This window comes from Sebastes fasciatus, chromosome 13 (genome assembly GCF_043250625.1).
Source record: "Sebastes fasciatus isolate fSebFas1 chromosome 13, fSebFas1.pri, whole genome shotgun sequence".
Taxonomy (NCBI): Eukaryota; Metazoa; Chordata; class Actinopteri; order Perciformes; family Sebastidae; genus Sebastes; species Sebastes fasciatus.
In genome coordinates this window covers 22,708,102-22,727,775 of record NC_133807.1, presented here as the reverse complement: position 1 = coordinate 22,727,775, position 19,674 = coordinate 22,708,102, and the positions used below count along the sequence as shown (strand labels likewise).

At 41.9% G+C, this 19,674-nt stretch overlaps 1 protein-coding gene and 1 non-coding gene across 4 annotated transcripts in view; one reads left to right on the top strand and one right to left on the bottom strand.

The window, feature by feature from the left end:
• Positions 1–2,717: 2,717 nt before the first annotated feature.
• The window catches only part of gjc1 (gap junction protein gamma 1), a 53,230-nt gene continuing 36,273 nt past the window's right edge, over positions 2,718–19,674 (bottom strand). For 2 of the 3 annotated variants that reach the window (XM_074656276.1, XM_074656274.1), the window contains one exon: positions 2,718–8,006. In XM_074656276.1, the coding sequence (XP_074512377.1) occupies positions 6,495–7,952 (1,458 nt within the window). In that variant the 5' untranslated portion in view covers positions 7,953–8,006 and the 3' untranslated portion in view covers positions 2,718–6,494. Of the gene's footprint in view, positions 8,007–15,567; positions 15,850–19,674 lie in introns of those variants that run through there. The other variant, XM_074656275.1, reaches the window with a different exon arrangement.
• On the top strand, positions 18,613–18,684 carry trnac-gca (transfer RNA cysteine (anticodon GCA)). The gene has a single exon. It is a non-coding gene; the product is annotated as a tRNA-Cys (tRNA).

Sequence of the window (19,674 nt, the reverse complement as noted above, 5' to 3'; positions counted from 1 at the left end):
TTCCATATTCAATGCAGCTGTGATATCAGTGGCCTATACATTACAGCACCTTCCACTTCAGTAAGTTTCTCCTCCGTGTCCTGCTGCAAGGCATCCCACAGTTACTGAGTGGACCGAACATGCAAACATCTGGATGATGCTTTCAAAGACTCCGTGAAAAAAAATTTAACCATGGAAGCCTTGGCAAGAACTGGAACAGTCTTTGTCCTACTCCACTTTCCCTGTCCCCAAATTTATAATGGTAGCCCGTGCACACGGTCTCCAAAATGACATCTGTTGTAGGGATAGTACATCTGGCCAATTAGGCCATTAATGGGATGAAATGTTTGTTTCTTTTTGGAGAAAATAGCCCGCTGCCACAAGTTGCTCATGGGATTCCACTCATATCGGCAGTGACCTCGTTGTACATCCAGCTGCAGCACTCTGCTCATTCCCACTGGCTCGTCTCTCCAGGGTGAAGTCTTTTATTTCACAGAATCACAAAAACACACTTTCCATTTTCATTTTTGCCATCTATTCTCCAGGCAGTTTGACTGTGAACTCACTAATGACGACAGACACAAAGTGGAAAACTCGGTGGAAAAAAAAAGAGAGTGAGGAGACATATTAATCTTTATACTTTATATAAAACATAGAAGAAGCACTGAATGACTTCTGAACATTTTTGATGGTTCAGTCTGGATTGATTCAATAAGTAAATGTATTAACAATTCAGTTTTTAAAATTATTGGCTAATTGGAAAAAATATTGAGCTTGTAATGCACAGGGGTTTAATTAAATTGACTGTCGTCACTGTAACAAAGTAGTTTTTTGTACTTTTTTTTTGTATTTTGAAATACTGCTGAACACCCACACAGGTGTTTTCAGATATTCTGGCTAATAAGACCTCTGATCAGGTTTAAGATAAAGTTTAACTACAGTTTAATGTTTAAATAAACATGTTAACTGAAGTGGTTTTGTTTATCTGTATGAAAGAGAATTAGTTCGCACAACTTTTTTTATTTAGTACGTAGAAAATGTAAAGTTTTTTATAGACAAGAAAGATAAATTATCTGAAAAAAAGCTCATTAGTTGGCACGACTTCTTATGTTTGAAATTCTTGGTATGTAGAACTCAAAACTTGAAGTTATATTACATGTGAATGATAAGTTATTTCAACAAAAGATAATTAGTTGGCTCAAATGAAGACAGTTTTCCTCAAAACTTAAGAGTTTGAGTTGGCCTCAAAATTCAAAAAATCTAGTGCAGAAAGTTGCCTAGACATTTTACGGAGTAAAAACAAAAGTCACATGAAAAAGTAAACCATGTGAGGATTGAATAGAAGAAAAGAGATAAATCAACAGCTGCAGCAGAGAAGAGACACTCGGGAAAAGGGTGTGGTAGTTCCTGGGCCACCTGTCTGTTTCTGTTTGACAATTATCCCTGATGTGACTGCAGAGCCTCATTCAACATTCAACATGCTGAGAAAACTTTGAGGAGTGCAGTGGGACAGAGGGCATGATTCGAGAGACGGGCCATCACGTTGGCATTAAAGTTGAGGTCGAGGCTACTTTATGCAAACTTTAGGCTATAAATGCTTTATCAGGGGCATTCAGCGCGACTTTTGTCGATCCAAAATAAAGACAGATTCAGCAACTGCAACTCACATTTTCGTTCATTTTCGTTCCAAATAACCATGTTGGTTCCGGTTCGAAATATGGGAGCAGCAACCCAGGAGGAAAAGTGTTCATCCAATCAGGTGCCGAGCGCCTTGTGTCTAGTGGCAGCCCAGCAAGCGTCCAATGCTGGGAAGCGAGGTGATCCCTCGATAAAAAATGATAAAAAACACCCCTGTGGACATGTACCATGCTAGGCAACATTGCGTTGTGTGTGTATGTGCACACTACACGTTGTGCAAAAACTGTGCAGCTTTTTTGCTTTAAGTGTGTTTTGGCTGCAGTGGAGTTTATATCGTTCATAGCCCATATGTGTCCGTGTTGTTGCCTCTGCTGTTAAATGGCTGTGCCGGCCCTGTCTGAACCTTTCAGGGATAGACTGCATGTGTGAAAGGGACGTAATTGATAATCAATTGCATGCACAGGCTGCAATGTGACATCTATAGAATTGGAATTTATGGTTTGGACATCAGGCTGTGTTGTTTAAGCTACATTTCCTTCTGTATTTCTGAATATCTTCTGTAATTTAATAGGTATAATATATATTACATACTGTATATTCATATGTTCTCCTTTCCCTTTTAAAAATGTAACACAGTAACATTTACTCAGAGTACATTTTAACTGAACTGAGTACATTTCTACACAAGTACATTACTTTTACTTTAGTAAAGTATTTTTGTAGGCTTGTCGTTCCGTCCCTGGTAATGTAATTTTAAGCCTCACAGACTCAGATGATCTGTCATCACAAGCTAAAGTTCAACTGTCACAGAATGACCTGCCAAAGTGACAAACAAAATGACACAGCTGACATGAGCTGAAGTGACATCTCTTCGGTCTCCTGTGTTGTTCCTGCCAGTGACACAACATCAGCCCGTGTGGCTCTAATCCTCCTGATAGAGAGAGACGCTGCTCTCCACCAATCAAAATCAAACACAGATCTCATAGTGACAACAAGAACAGTTGACAATACTCAACGTTTCAAGATAGGGAAGCCTTTTTATGTCCTCACGTTTTTTTTTTCTTTCTCGGCCGTGGAGCCCAAACAAAAGATGCAGAGACTTTATTCAATAAGCATTTCTGTTTTATTTTTTGTAGGAAAATAGGTCTTTTCACATGCAAATATTTTCATCAAAGAATATGAAAAAAAAAAATCTTTGCCAGGGGATACCAGAATGGCACTCAAAGAAATGTACATTTTACAAAAGGCATAGAAAAACACACAAATGCATGTATGAATCGGAGTTTGTACCGGTAATACCACTAGTTTTATTGTCACATCCCACATGGGTGACTATAAGAAACATGTAGGGAAACACTGCAGTCTTTCTTCTGAACACAGACATTTGTTTTACATAGACAGACAGATGCTGAGGGTGGACATTGTGGTATCCCTGATAAATAGACCCACAAAAGACTTCTGATACAACCCCTGTGTGACGTGCTTTCACTTATAATTCATTCAGCTGCCAGGTATGAGGGATAATTAGATAGTTTCAGTTCCAATGTGTGTTTTTAAGGGTGCTCAAATGCATATTGGTGAATGTAACATATTTAAAATTTAGATGATTTAATGTCATGTCTGGTTTTCTTTTACTACCTTGCAAAAGAAGAATTCCTGCTGCACACTGTCAGTACTTCATTACTTCCACCAAGGAAGTCATGTTTTTGGTTCAGCTTGTTTGTTGGTTTGTTTGTCCGTTTGCCAGCAGGATTATAAAAAAACTACTGGACCGATTTTCATGAAACTTGGTGGATCTAACTATTTTTTGCTTTCGTTAACATTGCGAGATAGTGGACTTGACCTTGGTGCCCCTTGTTAGCAAGTCCTTAAAGAATCAGTGTACTTACAGAACCAGAAACCAACATGGACATACTGCTAAACTGGTAAACCTGAAGGATTAAATGCTCTTTATGGGTTGAGAAAAATGTCCGACCTAAATGGCCAACAGCCTTATTTTTTATTATCATCTCGCAAATGCATTGTCAGGAAGGTTAAAACACACATTGGCACACCTATATAAGACTCCGTACAAAATCAGACAGGGCACTTTAACCATTGGTGCGTCCTGTTTGCTTTTAGTGTTTTGTTCTTTTTAAAAGCCCTATAGTGACATTTTGGAGACACACAGGCCTGGTTTTCACAGTGACAATATGCAGAGGAGAATAAACCCTAATACAAATATTTGTAAAAGTAATTTCTGCCCACTGGGCGCACTTTTATCTTTCTACCTTATTCTCTTTCTTTCTCAGTCACTCAATAGACAAAAGAGAACAGGTCTGAGCCACATAACCTGGAATAGTTTTGGAGATGTAAGGCCAAGCTGCCAGTCATGCAGACTCTGAGCAGATGGGGTCTTTCAGTACCCTCACGGCACCTCCTCAAAATCTTCAAGTGCTCCCTCCTTTGACAAGAACTCGCCCTCTATTGGCTCCAGCTGCAAACCATCACCAGCTGCCTGTTATCCATTTATGCTTCAGTTTGTTTCCTGCTCTTCAACAAAACGCAGTAAATACTTTAGTTGAGAAACTTTGTTTACTGGGGAAGAGTTTAATGAGGGCTGATTGGCCCCCAAGGGGAGAGGACTGACACTGACTCTCAGTAAATCACCTGTGGCTTATGCGGATGGAGCGGCGTCAGTGGAGCCAGTGTCAATCACTGCTCTGGGGAGCAGCTGACTGAAGTACTTCTGGGGATTTATGACTGTCTGCTGCTGGCGGACAGATATGTGGAGCCTAGTGGTGAACAAACCAATCAGAAACACTCTTTCTACTCAAGCACCCTGTTGTATATTGTGTTTATGTGAAGGAAGCTACGTCACAATGTCCAGCCTCACAACTTCACATGAGTTATGTTTTGTTGAGTTAGTTGCTGGGAAAGATCCTTCAGACCAGATTTATTAAATCAAGGACATAATGTGCCGGCTTTTCAGATTTGCTCCCCCTCTCAAATTACCGTCATCAAATGAACTGCTGCTTGTCTGGAAAGCCACTGTGGGCAAAAGCTTGGAATGGTTTGAATAATTTGGCACTTTATGTCCTTTTCCACAACTGATTCATCAGCCAGTTTCCACACACAGCTGTTCAGCAGAACAATGTTGGAAAAGGAGTAACACTTTTTTTTTTTTAGCCCAGAGGGTTGCTACATACATTAAATATTGACACTGTAACATACAGGGAAACGTCTGTTTTTTTTTCTTTACATCAGTAAGTCACTGTAGCTGACATATTATAAAAATATACTATGTCATATTTCACATTTTTTACAATTGGAAGGCAATTTAAAACACAATAACCATAAATATCCATACATCTATTTCATTGATAAAAGAACTTTCTTTTTCTTTATTTTTTACAAAAAACGTTATTGAAAAAAGGAGTGTTTTCGTATAAAACACCGGCTCGAACATAAAAATCGACTCCATTTTGGAGTTTGCTATTTTAAATCCCAGTCCAAAAAAGCAATACATATACTGTGGTACAAAAACAGGTGACTTTTACAAAAGGGTTGGTCTCACGTAGGCATTAATCCACAATTGGAGTAGCATGGCCACAGTATTCCAAAGCTACAAACAACCAGGCTTCATGGCAGCCTAGCATAAAATCTTGGCACTGACACTTGCATCACACAAACAGTGTTTGGTCTCACTATAGTATAGTAATGGCTTCAAACCTTTTTCCATTACAACGTGGTGATATTGCAGCCTTGTGCATCTAACACTGAACTCGTAGCGCTGAGAGGATTTAACTGACACAAGGCTTGTCGATAGAAAAAGGAACACTACAGCTGGTTAAGGTGTTGCTGGATGCAGGTAGCATTTGGCAACTGGTATCTACTCCCTATTAAAGGAAGCCCCGAAGAAGATACCACCAGGGGGCAGTCAACTACAAGGCAGATGAAACAGATGTGGAGTGCAGAGCAGCCTTCAAGAGCCAGAGAGAGAAACTGAGAAGTTGAAGAGTAAAGTATAAAAACTGGATTGCTCATGCACCTTAAAAAGAACATTTTTTTCTTAGGAAATTTCAGATGTAGACTGGATAAAAAAGCCACCTGCTGTACTCATCGGTTTTCTGAGCAGCAGCTGGTGTCACACAGTTATTAAAAACAGGAAACACATACAAACACACTGTCAAATGCAAAGTCACAGTAACGTAACACTGTGATCAACACTGGAGAGAAAGCAGACACAGAACATGACTGACAGGACACAGCCTTCAGGAAGGTGATGTTCTCGCTGCATTATAAAGTCACTGCTTTAGGCGCTGCCACCAAATTATGTTTCATTTTATTGCATTTACTATGACGCTCCTTGATAACGCCATTACAGTAGCTTTAGCTAGCCAGAACATACTCATAACATGGCATCCCTTTGCCTTTGTGTTTCATGTCCAAAGAATTAGGATGCTAATGTGTTAATGGAGACGGTGTCTTTGCAGAGGAGCGGCCAGAAAATGAGCTAAGCCAAATCTGGGGATCAATCTGATTTGCAACAGAACTCATTATCATTCAGTAATTTTCCAAAGTTCAAACCCCTAAGAAAGCATGAAGGGGAGGACAACAGAGGTCAATGATCTGCTGCAGGACTTGAGGAGACATGTAAACGACAGACTGTAGCCTACAGTTTGTGTTGGTGTGATGTTTCAAGTTAAACAGTGAAAGCCCAGACAAAGCTAACTGTCAGCTGCAACATCACGTCTTTTTTTTTTTTAACACACCTTAGTACACAAACACATCTTCTCCAGCTTGCAGGATTCTTTAAGGCACATTGGTGTTTAAATATCCAAGGAAGATTGCAACAACTCGTCATCTAGTCTCTAATATATACACCGTTTCTGGGGTTAAATCCATACAGAGGGCTTCCCCTCTCCTGATTTGCTGCTGCTGCTGTTGCTGCTGCTGCCTCCTCCGCTGCTGCCTCCTTTCCCGTGCTTGAATCTATGCTTGCGCTCTTTCTGAGGCTGCGGTTGTGGCAGAGGTTGGGCCTGGATGATGTTGCTTTGGGGCTTGTCGTCCTGGTTGTCCCCGAGCTGCTCCTCTGCCCGGTGCTGCTGACTGTAGGCCTGGATGGCCGCCTCTAGTTGCTCGTGAGCTTGCTGGATCATGTCTTTGTTCAAAGCTACGCGGGCCTCCCCTCCAGTGGGGAAGTTATCTTCATTGCTTCCAAACTGCTGCTGCTCCTCTTGGGCAATGTTCGCCCGGTTCTGCTTGCACGCCATCTTAGCGTTGCTAAGGTCCGTGTAGGGCATCTGCTCCGGCTTTACCACAATGTTGTAGCCAGGTGGAGCTGATGGGGTGTTCCATGAAAAAGGGTAACCCACGTAATCCGCAGCCCCATCTCCACCCACCCCTCCCTCAGAGCCCACCTCAGGCCCCGTCCCCGCTACTGAACCCTCAACACCTCCATTGGTGCCCAGCAATCCCAACTGGTACTCATCCTCCTGAGGTGGGCAGCGCCGACGGCGAAGAATGTCACAGATGGTACCAATCCCCAAATGGAGCATCTCCCAAACATTGAGCGTGAGGCAAAGGACTGTCACGCCATACATGATGCGCAGGAAGATGGTCTTCTCTGTAGGCCGCGACACAAAGCAATCAACGCTGTGGGGACAAGGTTTCCCCGAGCACACGAACACGGGCATCACGCGAAACCCGTACAGCAAATACTGGCCTGCAAGGAAGCCTGCTTCTAGCAGCGTACGAGTCACCAATTGCAAAACGTAGACCCGCATCAGCCCCTCGTCTCTTATACGCTTGCGCCCATCATGCCGGATTTTGGGTCTGGGTGTGGGTTGCAGTGGATCCCGCAGCCTTTTTGGGGGCTCGATCTCTGGCACCTCATAGATCATGGGATCATCCTCTTGGTCCTCCTCGGTCTCCTCAATCCCGCGGTGTTGCCGTGCTCCAAAGCAGATTTTCCTGGGCTTCCTGTGCGTGTAGCCCCCTCCTCCTGTTCGAACCGCAACAGAACCAAGTCCTCCTTTGGCTTCATCTAATCGTGCAATCTTGTTGACAGCGTAGCCCATGTACATGAGAGAAGGCATCGCCACCAGGATGATCTGGAAGACCCAGAAGCGAACGTGGGATAGAGGGGCAAAGGCGTCGTAGCAGACGTTCTCGCAGCCCGGCTGGCCCGAGTTGCAGACAAACTTGCTCTGTTCGTCGTAGTAGATGGACTCTCCCCCAACGGCAGTGAGGACGATGCGGAAGACGATGAGCACGGTGAGCCACAGCTTCCCCACGAAGGTGGAGTGGTTGTGGATCTCCTCCAGCAGCCGCGTGAGGAAGCTCCAGCTCATGGTGTCGCTGGACAGTGGGGCAGACAGTGTCCCTCTCTCACCTGCTCACAGACTCTGGAGAAAGGAAAGAGAGGGAGAAAAACAGTATGAGCTCACAATAAATATAAATTTCAAAGTAAGTAGAACGATTTTCCAGACTTTTATCCCTGTTGAAATAACATTAGTTCTGCAAATTCAGTAGCAAGATGGGCAAAGGGGTGACATAATAATTGCCTTAATTAAAATAAGAGTTCCTCTCTGAGCTCAGGCAATCAATACATCCTTAATTTGATATATTGCTTATTGCAGCACAAATGCACATACACTGAATCCGGAGCTCAGCGCCACAGTGAGGTTGCTGTCAAGTTCGTGGCTTTTTAGGGAATTAGAAGACCAAACAGGGTGGAAAGAGGATATCGGTATTAAAAAATACCATCAAGCAGCACTGAGAAGGAGGCGAAATAATCCAAATAGGGAATTTGCTATCGCCAAATACACACTCGCTTTATTTAACAGCCTATCTCTTTTTGAAGAATAAATCCTCTTAGTGAGCCTTCTTCTGTGTGAGGTGCAGTTTTCAGGATTGTATTAACTTGACTGGTTTGTTCTGGTTGGGAGGTAAATAGCATTGTGCTGTGCTTGTGTGCACGTGTGTGTGTGAGAGCACAGTTTAGGAAGAGGGACATGTTCCCTATGTAGGTTAGGTCTGGGCTCCAGGCAGTCCAACCAAACCAGCAGAATCAGCAGGTGGCCCGGCTCGAACCGTTGGAGCGGGGAGTCAGACAGCAGACCCACATTAGCTCAGGCAGTGGAGCTGAACCCAAACACTGCTGTCCCTCAGGGCGGCTTTGGGGGATGAGTACGACACCTCCACTGAACTTTCCCCTTTATGAAGCCGCAATAGCGCATGGCTTATTGTCAGCTAGACTGAGAGGAAAATCCAACCATGAATGCTTAGTTTGGGGTTTAAAGAGCTTCCAGGAACGATATCCTTACCAAGCAGGTTGAGAGCTTATTTGGAGCGAGCTGCAGCTGCAGCGAGAGGGAAAATGTAGCTGGAGGAGGCGAGCAGGAGCTCCCAGCCCTCTGCTTTGTGTCTCCAGTAGGAGCAGAGAAGGAGGGGATGTTTTGAAGAAGGCTTGCAATGAAACATGTGTCATATTGATCACTCTGACCATATAAGGACACGCCTGGGACACAGGAGGTAGATGTCAGGAATCCAGTACGCCTATTACCCACATACAGTAAGAGGGCTATAACTGCCAGACTAAGCGGTGGAGTCTAACTGTGAGCGTCTGTGACCGACATGTATGAGTAAGCAGCAAATAACCAGAGCGAAGCGAGAGGCTGCCACAAGCACACAGAGTCAGAGCAGTGTCCCTCCATGGTCCAGCTCCGTCTGACTTTTCCAGCATTACATCATTGCATTTTTTTACATAACTCTTACTGTGCTGCACAGTTGTTCTTAAGATAATAACAACCAGATTCAGTCACAGACAAACAGTCGGCTGCAAAGGTTAAACTGCTTTGATTTAATATAATGGTAAGGTTATTCTGCTGCTTACTGTTTTAGGGCAATATGTTTCATTATTTGTGCATCTTTTTTTACTTTTCCTTTCTGCTGTATGTGTTTTTTTCAGTGTTGTACTTTCTATTAAAATATTTTTTTTATGCGAGTTATGTACTTTATTGAATATTTGTGATGTAGTGGATTCAAGCTATACTTACTTATTACTTAGTTTATCTGATTTCTGCCTTCAGTCAGTCACTTCAAATCACACTTCAGGATATTCTTTTACGAATTATGAATTCTGAGAAAAAAAAACCTGATTAATTAAAAATCTGCTGCTGCAGAAGTAAAGTAGATATCAGTCGATTAATCGGCTATCGGCTTTCCCTGCTCCAAACTATCGTTATTACTTCGGCCTTTAAAAATCCACTATTGGTTGACCTCTACTATTTAATGCACTTTTGTAGCCGGAGACCCAGCGGATGATAAAGCCTTGTATTTACTTTGCAGAGTTCTTCGGTAGTTTGTGCACCAGGAACTGTCACAATCCCTCCTGACCAGGGGAGACGCTCCAGCGCAGCCACACGGTTGCCTGGGCCGGAGTTTAATGCTCCCGCTACCTCAGCCACATATAACCTGGCATTCGCTTTCTCATCCAATTTATGTCTGTGGGAGCTAGTGGGGCAGTTAGGGGTAAGAAGCTGACTCTGTGCATTAAGTTACTGGCGTGAGTCAGCCTCCCGAAAAGCACCGCACAGACACAGCGTGCAGGCTTTCTGTCTGTTGCTCTGATATAAACGATGAACAGCAAATTGGTGGAAATCGTGTCACACGTGAAAACATCAAAAAACACGCCAGACTTTGGTTCTAAAGTCCGAAAAGGAAACAAGGAAAACTCCCTTCAGTGTAATCCCACTGTAATTTTATATAATAGGAGACGACTAACGAACATTCAGGGTTAATGGCTCTATAGCCGTCAGCCCAAAAGGTCATGACTGTGTAATCACGAGTCATCAAACCATCAGTCTCTCTGATACATCTGAGCCCATGATATAGCTCATTGCCCTTCCAGAACAGCACAAGGTCAAAGGTCAACAAGATCAGTTCCTAAGGGGTTGGACTCTCCACATCCCGAACTCACGCGCAGATTCAATTAGACAGTTGCAAATACAGTTAACGTCACTGGAGGGATCCCTTCAGTCACTGGCTTTCATCCCTCGGAGACTCACATCCAGATATATTACATTGACACAGATGGGCAGACACACGTGCAACAGCCTCAAAAAGCATGTAGAGTAGAGCCACAATGTCCCCGTACACACAAACACAACATGACTATCAGAACACTGCATTGGGGTTAGCTGAGGCGCTCCTCTCTCACAGTACTGACTCATCATGTGGACACAGTGCTCCAGCTGGAGGACCCTGGGCTTGGGAGGGACACCAGGGGAATGAGCCCACCACGGGACAAACCCCGACGCGTGCAGGGGAACGAGGCGAACAAGGGTTGTAATTGTGATGCATGCATCATCGAGGGGAGTCCTGTGCAGCAACAGGTGAACGTACGTAATAACAGGTGTGCCAGGTCATGGTTTCTTTTAGAAACAGTGGTGTATTTATACATTAACATCTATTTACTTACTAATAGTTACTTGGAGAAAGTCTTTGAGATGAGGATATCAGGATAAACTTTAGGGGTGTAGCACTTCTTTTCTTTCTTATGCAATGTGGTTTTGTGTGACCAGAAGATGTTTGGCTTCCCACAGTAATACAAGACAACTAACTAACAAAGACAATAAGGAGTTTTATGATCTGTTCAAAGCATCATTTCTGAAGTACTTTTCTGGCGTCATTAAAAAAAATCATTGTGTTAAAGCAGTAGTGGGTAGAAATGGAGCAAATATGATTAAAAAAAGTTATATTTATAAAACGGTCACTATGTCCTGACAGTAGTGCATGAGACAGGTAATCTGAAAACAATCATATGCCTCCGGTGTCCTCCGGTGTCCTCCGGTGCTCCTAACGACATCTGCAAGATTTCACAGACCGGAGGAAAACAACCAACCAGAGCCGAGCTGAAGCCTGCCGTCTCTGAGCAGCTGTCAATCACTCACAAACTCTAATCAAACAGTCAAATGATCAAATATGAATCAATATTCTGTTCCTGTAATGCCTATTTCTCTGTTTTCATTTCAAATGTTTCAATGTTTTCAGTCTAGTTTTCTCTCGGAACTCTTGAACTACAATACGCTGAAAGGTTATTATGGAATTTTTGCCCAATGATGCCAAAAACATTCTGCCTACTGCAGGTTTAACGTGACCTGTTTCATTGATGTTTCTTGTGATTATGCAAGATTTCAAGGTTTAATTTGTCACATGGTCATAAAAAATGTGAAATGAAATGAAGGTTGGCTGTTTAAAAAGGCTATTGTGCAATAAATAACTATAATAGGAATAAGAGTTAAAAACAAGAATTCTAAAAAAGATTAAAAAAATATGAATTTATGTAATATAAGTATTAAAATTGTGTATATTTGCCCGTACAGGGCAATTTTTCAGAATATGAAAATTTAAAATGTAGCCTACATGTAAGGCCAAGTATACAATACAATTTTGCACACGCTCAAGTGCAAGTATGCAAAAGTGCAATGCAGAGGATTCACAGAGGACAATACAGTAGACAAGGCAGAGGTTATACAGAGGTCAGAGGTCACCGTCCTGATGGTCTGAGGGATAACGCTTCCTCAGAGTCTCTCTCTATTAGACTGTTAATAAACTGCACTATTAATAAAGGGGAATTTAAAATTTAAAAAACTCTCTTTGCCTCTAAACTGTTTGTCTACATATTATTCCCGCTTGGCTTTCATAAATGCAGATTCATGTATAAACACACACACAAAGCCACATTCATATTAATAAACAGGCCACGGGCAGTTTAGATAATGAACGTACTGTAAACGGGAGGCAAAAAGCTCTAATGAGTGTATGTAATGTAATATTAGATTTATCTGCCTCTGGATGAACTTTAATCAAGTGAAGCATACTAACAAGCACATGTGTAGACAAATGAAACATATTAAACTGCTACGCAAAACCTTATTGTTCATAATATGAATATTGTATGGTCGCTGTATGTAAAGTAGTTATTGGATCATTTCTTAGTCGTTTTTCATGTTGTTTTATCTCCGCTTATCCAACACAGTACTCATCCATAGACAGCCACTATCCATCAGTTAGCTCACAGAAAACATGCACTTATGAATGTCAGCGCAGGCTTGGGGTAAACATTTCCTGCTTCACCATCATGCTAATTATCAATTAGATCTCTCTTGTTTTATAGTGATTGTTTCATCAGCTAAGATTGATTTAGCCCTGATCCTGCCGTTAAAACACTCCTCACATTACACTGTTAAGTGATTATTGCTTCTTTGTTTATGCGCAGTGCTGCTTTATGGGGTCTGTCTGCAACATTTAATAACTCCCTGGCACAAAGCATCCCCTTACACGACCACTGAATGTTACATTAATCCAGTGGTTCTCAACCTTTTCCAAACAGCTAGCACCTAGGCGTTCCCCTTCATATTTTAAAAATGGAAACAAGAATGATGAATGATTTGTTTTGTCTCATATGCAATTAGTGCCCAAATAAATTGTGCCCATATTACATTATCAAATTCGTATTTGCGTCAGTGCTGCAACAAGTTCTTATGCTTTTAGTCTGTTTTCTAAATATCTCTCATAACATCTCAAGCAATGGCATGAATGTTGCACAAGGGAGCTTGAGTTATAAAAGCTATGAGTATTAAAACATTATCACTAAGCACAACACTAGAAAGCAACAAAAAACATAACCGTCACTCTTAGATGGTATTACCAGAATAAATATGAGCTGTAATTTCTGTCAAATGTGCAAAATTAGTTTTCTGGAACAGTGGCAAGATGTCAGATTTCATTCAAGAAAAAATATAAATGTTTATTTTGCATATATTTTGAGCTCAAAATAGATCTAGAGTCAGTAAACCCAGACAGTTTGAGGGTTATTTATCCACTCAAAAAGACCTCAAACCTTCTCTATTCAAACTTAATACTGAAACTGAATATATTCAACAGTCGTTTCTGTGAAGTCGATTTTTGTGTCCAGCTGCGAGGCAAAGTCGGGAAAAAGAGAGAGAGGTTAATAACGCTGCTGCTTCACAAATATCTTTCTCCCTGTGTGAGGAAGCCACATTTTTACATTTTATATTAACAGAAACTAAATGTAATCGGTGAAGATCCAGACAGACCAAAGCCAAACTCGTGGCGCAGAGTTTGAAGCTGTCTTCCCCGCCGAGATTTAATATGCTGGCTTTGTAAAGCTTAATCACATAAAAAAAGAAACACCTTTATACTGCAAAAATGGACAATTTAGCTAATAATTAATTGAGATGATATCAGGATTGTGGCACAATGACGCCTTCTGTCTGAGAGCCGCATGTAGTCAAGAGTTTGGGAGCCTCTTTTTAACCACAGCCATCAAAAATAAATAATTTAATTCATATATTCTTATATCAGGGCAACCCCAAGCCAACGAGAGATGATTTTAGTGTCTATAATCTCATTAATTCCACAATAGAGTCGGTCAACAGAAACACAAATGCTTCCTTTAAACAAAAAGCATCAGAGAGCAGTGAGACAAGTGACTGGGACCTCTGAGCGTGTTCTGTTAGGGGCCGATGTTCCTGTCTTGTTCTTATTTTTGGGTCATTGCCACGCTGCCCTCTCCCTCTGTTCTGCCAGCGGCGTCCTCAGGCTTCACTGATGCCCCTCCGAGCCTCCACCTTGTCCCACACGGACTCAAACTAATCTGCTCACATAGTAGCTGACCAGACATCTGTCCATGACAACCCCCTGGATCGACACATGTGGGTTAAATCGTGGCTGTTGTGATGCTAAGCGATCCCACATTAAACCGACACATTTATGTCAGAAAAAGGTCACCAGCCTCTGCTTGTGATTTCACGATATGAGTAGAGATAACCGCTATAACAGCGCCGTGTGGAGGAGCGACCGCCAGCAAACGCTCGGCTTAAAAAGCACAGGGGGTTTCTCATATTGTGGTTCCCCTTCTCCTACTCTGAAGGCTGGATAAGCTCCTTTGTTAGGCACTCAGGGATATTCAAGTCACCCCCCGAAAAAATCCAGCATAGCTAAAAATGGTTTTCTTATCAACTTCTCTGGTTGTCTGTTTGTTTTTTTCTGAGCAGCAACTTTGTTCAAAAAAGTCATGGAAAGGATTAAAAACATGCATGCAGAGAGTGACTTTGCATTAAGTTGAGTTGGTTATCAGAGCTGGTAATCACATCCATTTCATACACTAATCTCTACCAGATTGTGTAGTGCATGTATTTACACAGACACAAACACAGACATGAAACTTACTTGCAGAATGATCAATGCTCGCAGCCATGACACACAAATACATGATAAATTCCAAAGGTTTGAGACAGTGCACCCCAATTTGGGCCTCTGGCTCTCAAAACGTGTAACAGAAGACGTAAAGGAATTCAAATCACAAAAAAAACCTCACTAGTGAGGGATAAAAATAGAAACTAAACATTGTGGTCAAACTTGAACCTCGGCCTGTGAGACAATCTTGAGAAGAGGAAGTCTTTGCTGAGACGGATGAATGAGCTCTTCTTCTTCATTTTTTGCAGGAGGGAGGCGGGTTCGGAAGGAGCGTTTCTCTCTCAGTATTCGTGGGAAACTAAAAATTCCCTCATTAACAGTGTCCGAAGGGGAGAAACGCAACGGTAAACCGGTTCCATATGTTACAGGAGGAATCTCTGAGGCAGGAGCAGCCTCTCTCTTTGTGCATCTGTGCCTTTTCTTCAGCTTTGTGCAGAGAAAGAATCCATGTAAATCGTCCTTTTTTTGGTGATATTAAGTTCCCCAAAAGAGAATGAACAAGTTCAGGAAGACCTTGTAAATAATTATCCTTTGGTCAAGAGGTCTGGCTTCCTGATAGAACTGCTAACTTACAAATTTGTCTTCATTTAAAGTCGCTTTCAAATGATTAAATACAAAAATACAGAGCAGATACAGACAACAAACAAGCAGCAAAGTAAAGTGATGAAGCAGCATACTCACTCTACTCCTTCTCTCCCAGATACCAGGTACTGTGTCCTTTGTCTCTCAACCTGAGGCCCCTCATCATCTCTGTCCCCTCGTCCCACTTAGCCTCCTTTACATACCCCTTCACCTGACATCAAACAGCCCTGACCTAAAATCAACAACGTCCAGACAACAACAAAAAAACTCAAAACAAAACACCCGGCTCCGCGGCCCTTCTCTCATGTAGAGCCTCAGTGTGTATGCTTAACCAAGTGTGAGCTCTTCCTGAAAGAGAGAGCAATGAGGGAGGCAGAGCATCTTCTGTCTCTCTCCCCTTGGTACTCAAAATGGTCCTCACTTACCCCTCATCCCCTTTCAAACTGGGTCATGGTTGGGGGTTGGGGAAGGGGATGGGTGTGTGTTTGTATGTGTTGGATGAGGAGGAGGTGGTGGGGTTTTAATTCCCCTTGGAGGGGAAGTCTGACTGACAGACAGTGATAGGGTGGAAGAGGAAGTACGTGGCTTTGGAGGTAAAAGACTCAAAGACGTAGTGAGACCTCTGGCCAAGTAGCGCGGCAGGACGCAGCTTTCAGGAGAGAGTCAGGGTAGCAATTAGAGGTCTGGCCTTTATGTGTTCGTAACACTGTTATAGTGCATCTAATGTAGCCTTTTGAGTCCAGTAGATCCTAATTAAAGGACCAGTGTGTTACATTTAGGGGGGTCTATTGGCAGAAATGGAATTCAATATTAATAAGTATGTTTTCTTTAGTGTATAATCACCTGATAATAAGAATTGTGTTTTCGTTAGCTTAGAATGAGCCATTTATATCTACATAGGGAGCAGGTCCTCTCCATGGAGTTTCTACAGTAGCCCAGAACGGACAAACCAAACACTTTTAACTTTTCCTGCTTGGGTCGTAGTCGATAACGTTACTCGCTCCCGTCGCCGCTCTCTCTCTTGCTTCATCACTCACTTCCCACGTACACACACACTGTAAGCACTCTACTCTTTCAACAAGCAAATTACTTGTAGAAAGCCTTTGAGATGAGGATATCAGGATCAAATTTAGGGTGTTTTCATTACCTGAGAATGAGCCGATTATATCTACATAGGGAGCGTGTCCTCTCCACGGAGTCCACCATGTTTCTACAGTAGCCCAGAACGGACAAACCAAACTCTGTTAACTTTTCCTTCAACTCATCCTCAGCTACTGCTTCTTTGTGTTTAGTGCTAATAATAAAATGTTCAATTATAAAATGTCACGCTCAGTACATAGCCTATACTGTTCACATTTGTTTTTCATATATATAACATAATATATATAAACAACATTTTATCCTGCTAGACATTTCTGTGAAATTGTCATAATTAGAATATGAATTCTTGAGTTATGATCACAAAATCTTGTTTTGTTAAAGTGACCTTTAACCCCCAACATCTAAGCAGTTCATCCCAAATTTGAATAAATTCCCAAGAAAGTCACCAAGTCGGCATCACTGACAGTTCGTCCCTTCATATCTCCCTCCAAAGCAGCTCCCCCAAAATTATCATAATGAACGTAAACAACAAACATGGCTACTGTTAGTAGTCATAGCTGTCGAGCTCGCAGCTTGTGGAAGACGGTGAGCGCACTGGCAGAATGCTCGCAGGTAGACAGGCAGGTAGCCCGTCCATTACATTCAGCCCAAATTAAATGATTGGACGGGTCTATTACAGCCCTGAGATAACCACATATAGGGGATTTTGTTCTTTTTTTTGTCAGAGCATTACATTTATTGATTGCTGTTGGGATGTAAAGAGAATTTCAACAAATATAACAAAAATATCTTTTAATAAGATTACAAACCCTAGTTTAAACATTCAGTATTTGCCTTATAAAACCAATATCAATACTGTACAGTATTATTCAGACCAGTGGTCATTAGTTTCATACCAAGTCCAATGTGTCAAAGCATAAGAAATAATTGATGCCCAACATGCTGCATGTTATGAATGCCAGTAGATTTTGCAGTTCTGAGAGACGGCCAGTGAGCGGCCAACCATAAAAAACAACTAACAAGTTCACACAGAAAGTTGCTGTAGAAGTCATAAAAGGACACTGAACTCTTTGAGATAAAAGTTGGGAAACATCCAAATAATCAGCTGACCCTGGCTCTTCTAGATGTTTGATGTCAACCGCCCATACTGCAGTCTGTGCCTGCAGATATATGGCCACTTGGTCATAATCCTCCCCATCACTTTCAGCCTCTGCATGCCCTCCTCTCTCCGCCACTCTGCCTCCTCCCTAAAGCCCTCGCATAGGGTCATTATCATGCAACGCTACGAACAATAAAAGTTGTTCGTTTGATATTGTCCAAATCCACTCACCAGCGGTGGTTGCTCAAATTAGCACTGCACGCTATCTCAGCCTCTTTTCTTATCTCTCTCCTCTGAGCGGACCAATTGCTATCATCAAATTTCACAGATCATGTGCTGAGAAATCAGAGGGTATAAATCCTCTTTAAATTCATATCATGTCGCTCAAAGTCCACAGCTTCCGTTAAATATGTTTTTCTTTAATGTACAGCTATCGCAATTGGATGAATGTGAAGTTGATAAGTGGTGAAATGTATTTTTTCATCTCTGTAATAACCTTGAATAATTTGACGGCCTCATCTCCTTTTGATGTGTATTTCATGGAGCGCTTTCCTCAGTCATACATATTTTTTTATAGAAAAGATGTGATCTTGATTTTGATGCACATATGGCTATAATATGCGTACTAAATAAGAAGAATGGCATCTATTCACAGTCAATCAGACTAAAGGCCTTTTCCTATGAGTGCTTTGACAGCAAAATAAAAAGTCCCCAGCTCAGTTCTGGCCCGGTTCCCCGTGTTCAAACTCTACCTTGTGAATAAAACACAAAATCGCTATGTAAGCCACTTTTTATATCTGCTTTGTGAGTTTGTTTATGCCACAGTCGAGGTCGACTTTGCAGACTCAGCCAGCACAGGGATAGAGATGATTTATTACTTCCATTTTCTGCTGACATAAAGTGGAATAACTCCTTATTGCTGTCACTGCCAAGTCTTGACATAAGGGGGTATAGCTCAGTGGTAGAGCATTTGACTGCAGATCAAGAGGTCCCCAGTTCAACTCTGGGTGCCCCCTGGGGAAGAATATTTGTAGTGGAAAAATACAGCCAGGTTTAAGTTATATTATACATGAGCACTTTGATTTGGTGGCCATTCCAATAGAAATTCACTTTGTGGTTTCACCTGGGATCCAAATTCGTTTTAGTATGTGTTTCTGCACTGGAAAAGAGACATACGGTGAATTTTTGACTGTGTGGTTGATGGATAGAATTCTCCCACAATGCAATTTACAAAAGAAACGGAGGAGCAGCTCACAGCTGGAGAACAAATTAAATAAACTAGAATTACCACCTTGCGGTTGTATGCCTCCCCCAACCAGTCAAGTTGCAGTTTACATCCATGTCTGTCCAAAATGTCATCACTTCATTATTTTATCCAAATTTGAAGTAATTCGCTCAAGGCTTCCCTGATATATCGCATTCAGGAGAATGGGACGGACGGGAGGTCACAGTGAGCTTTGATCTTTGTCCACCAAAATGTAATCAGTTCATCTTTGAGTCCTGGTGGACGTTTGTGCCAGGCGTGGAGGCATAATAAAAATGTGGGTGGTGGTGAAACAGCTCCAGAAAAAGTTTGGAAAACAAAAAAAGTAATAAATATTAAGAAAGACATTTAGATTTTTGTGTTTGTGAAGTTTAACTGGCAAAGTTACAGTTGATGGACGTCTGATGTTGCACGTACTGTTTCACTTCATGTTAGTATAAAGCGGTTAAGGGTGTTGATTTATTTGTACACCAACAGCTAAAACAGTATATTATGTATACATTATGCTACAACCGTAGCAGTGTTAACATCACATGGTACAACTGAGTATTATTGCTAATAGTTATGATCAGCTGTTCCGACTCTATATAACCAATAAGGCTTTAGCTCCTCCTGCTGTCATTGCCGTCTCCAGTAACTCTTAAGAGACATTTCAGAGCCAACTCATAATGATGATGTCTTTTGTCTTCAGTGCAGCACTAGAAAGACTGTTAATATCACGTGTCTGTAAACTGTGGTTGGT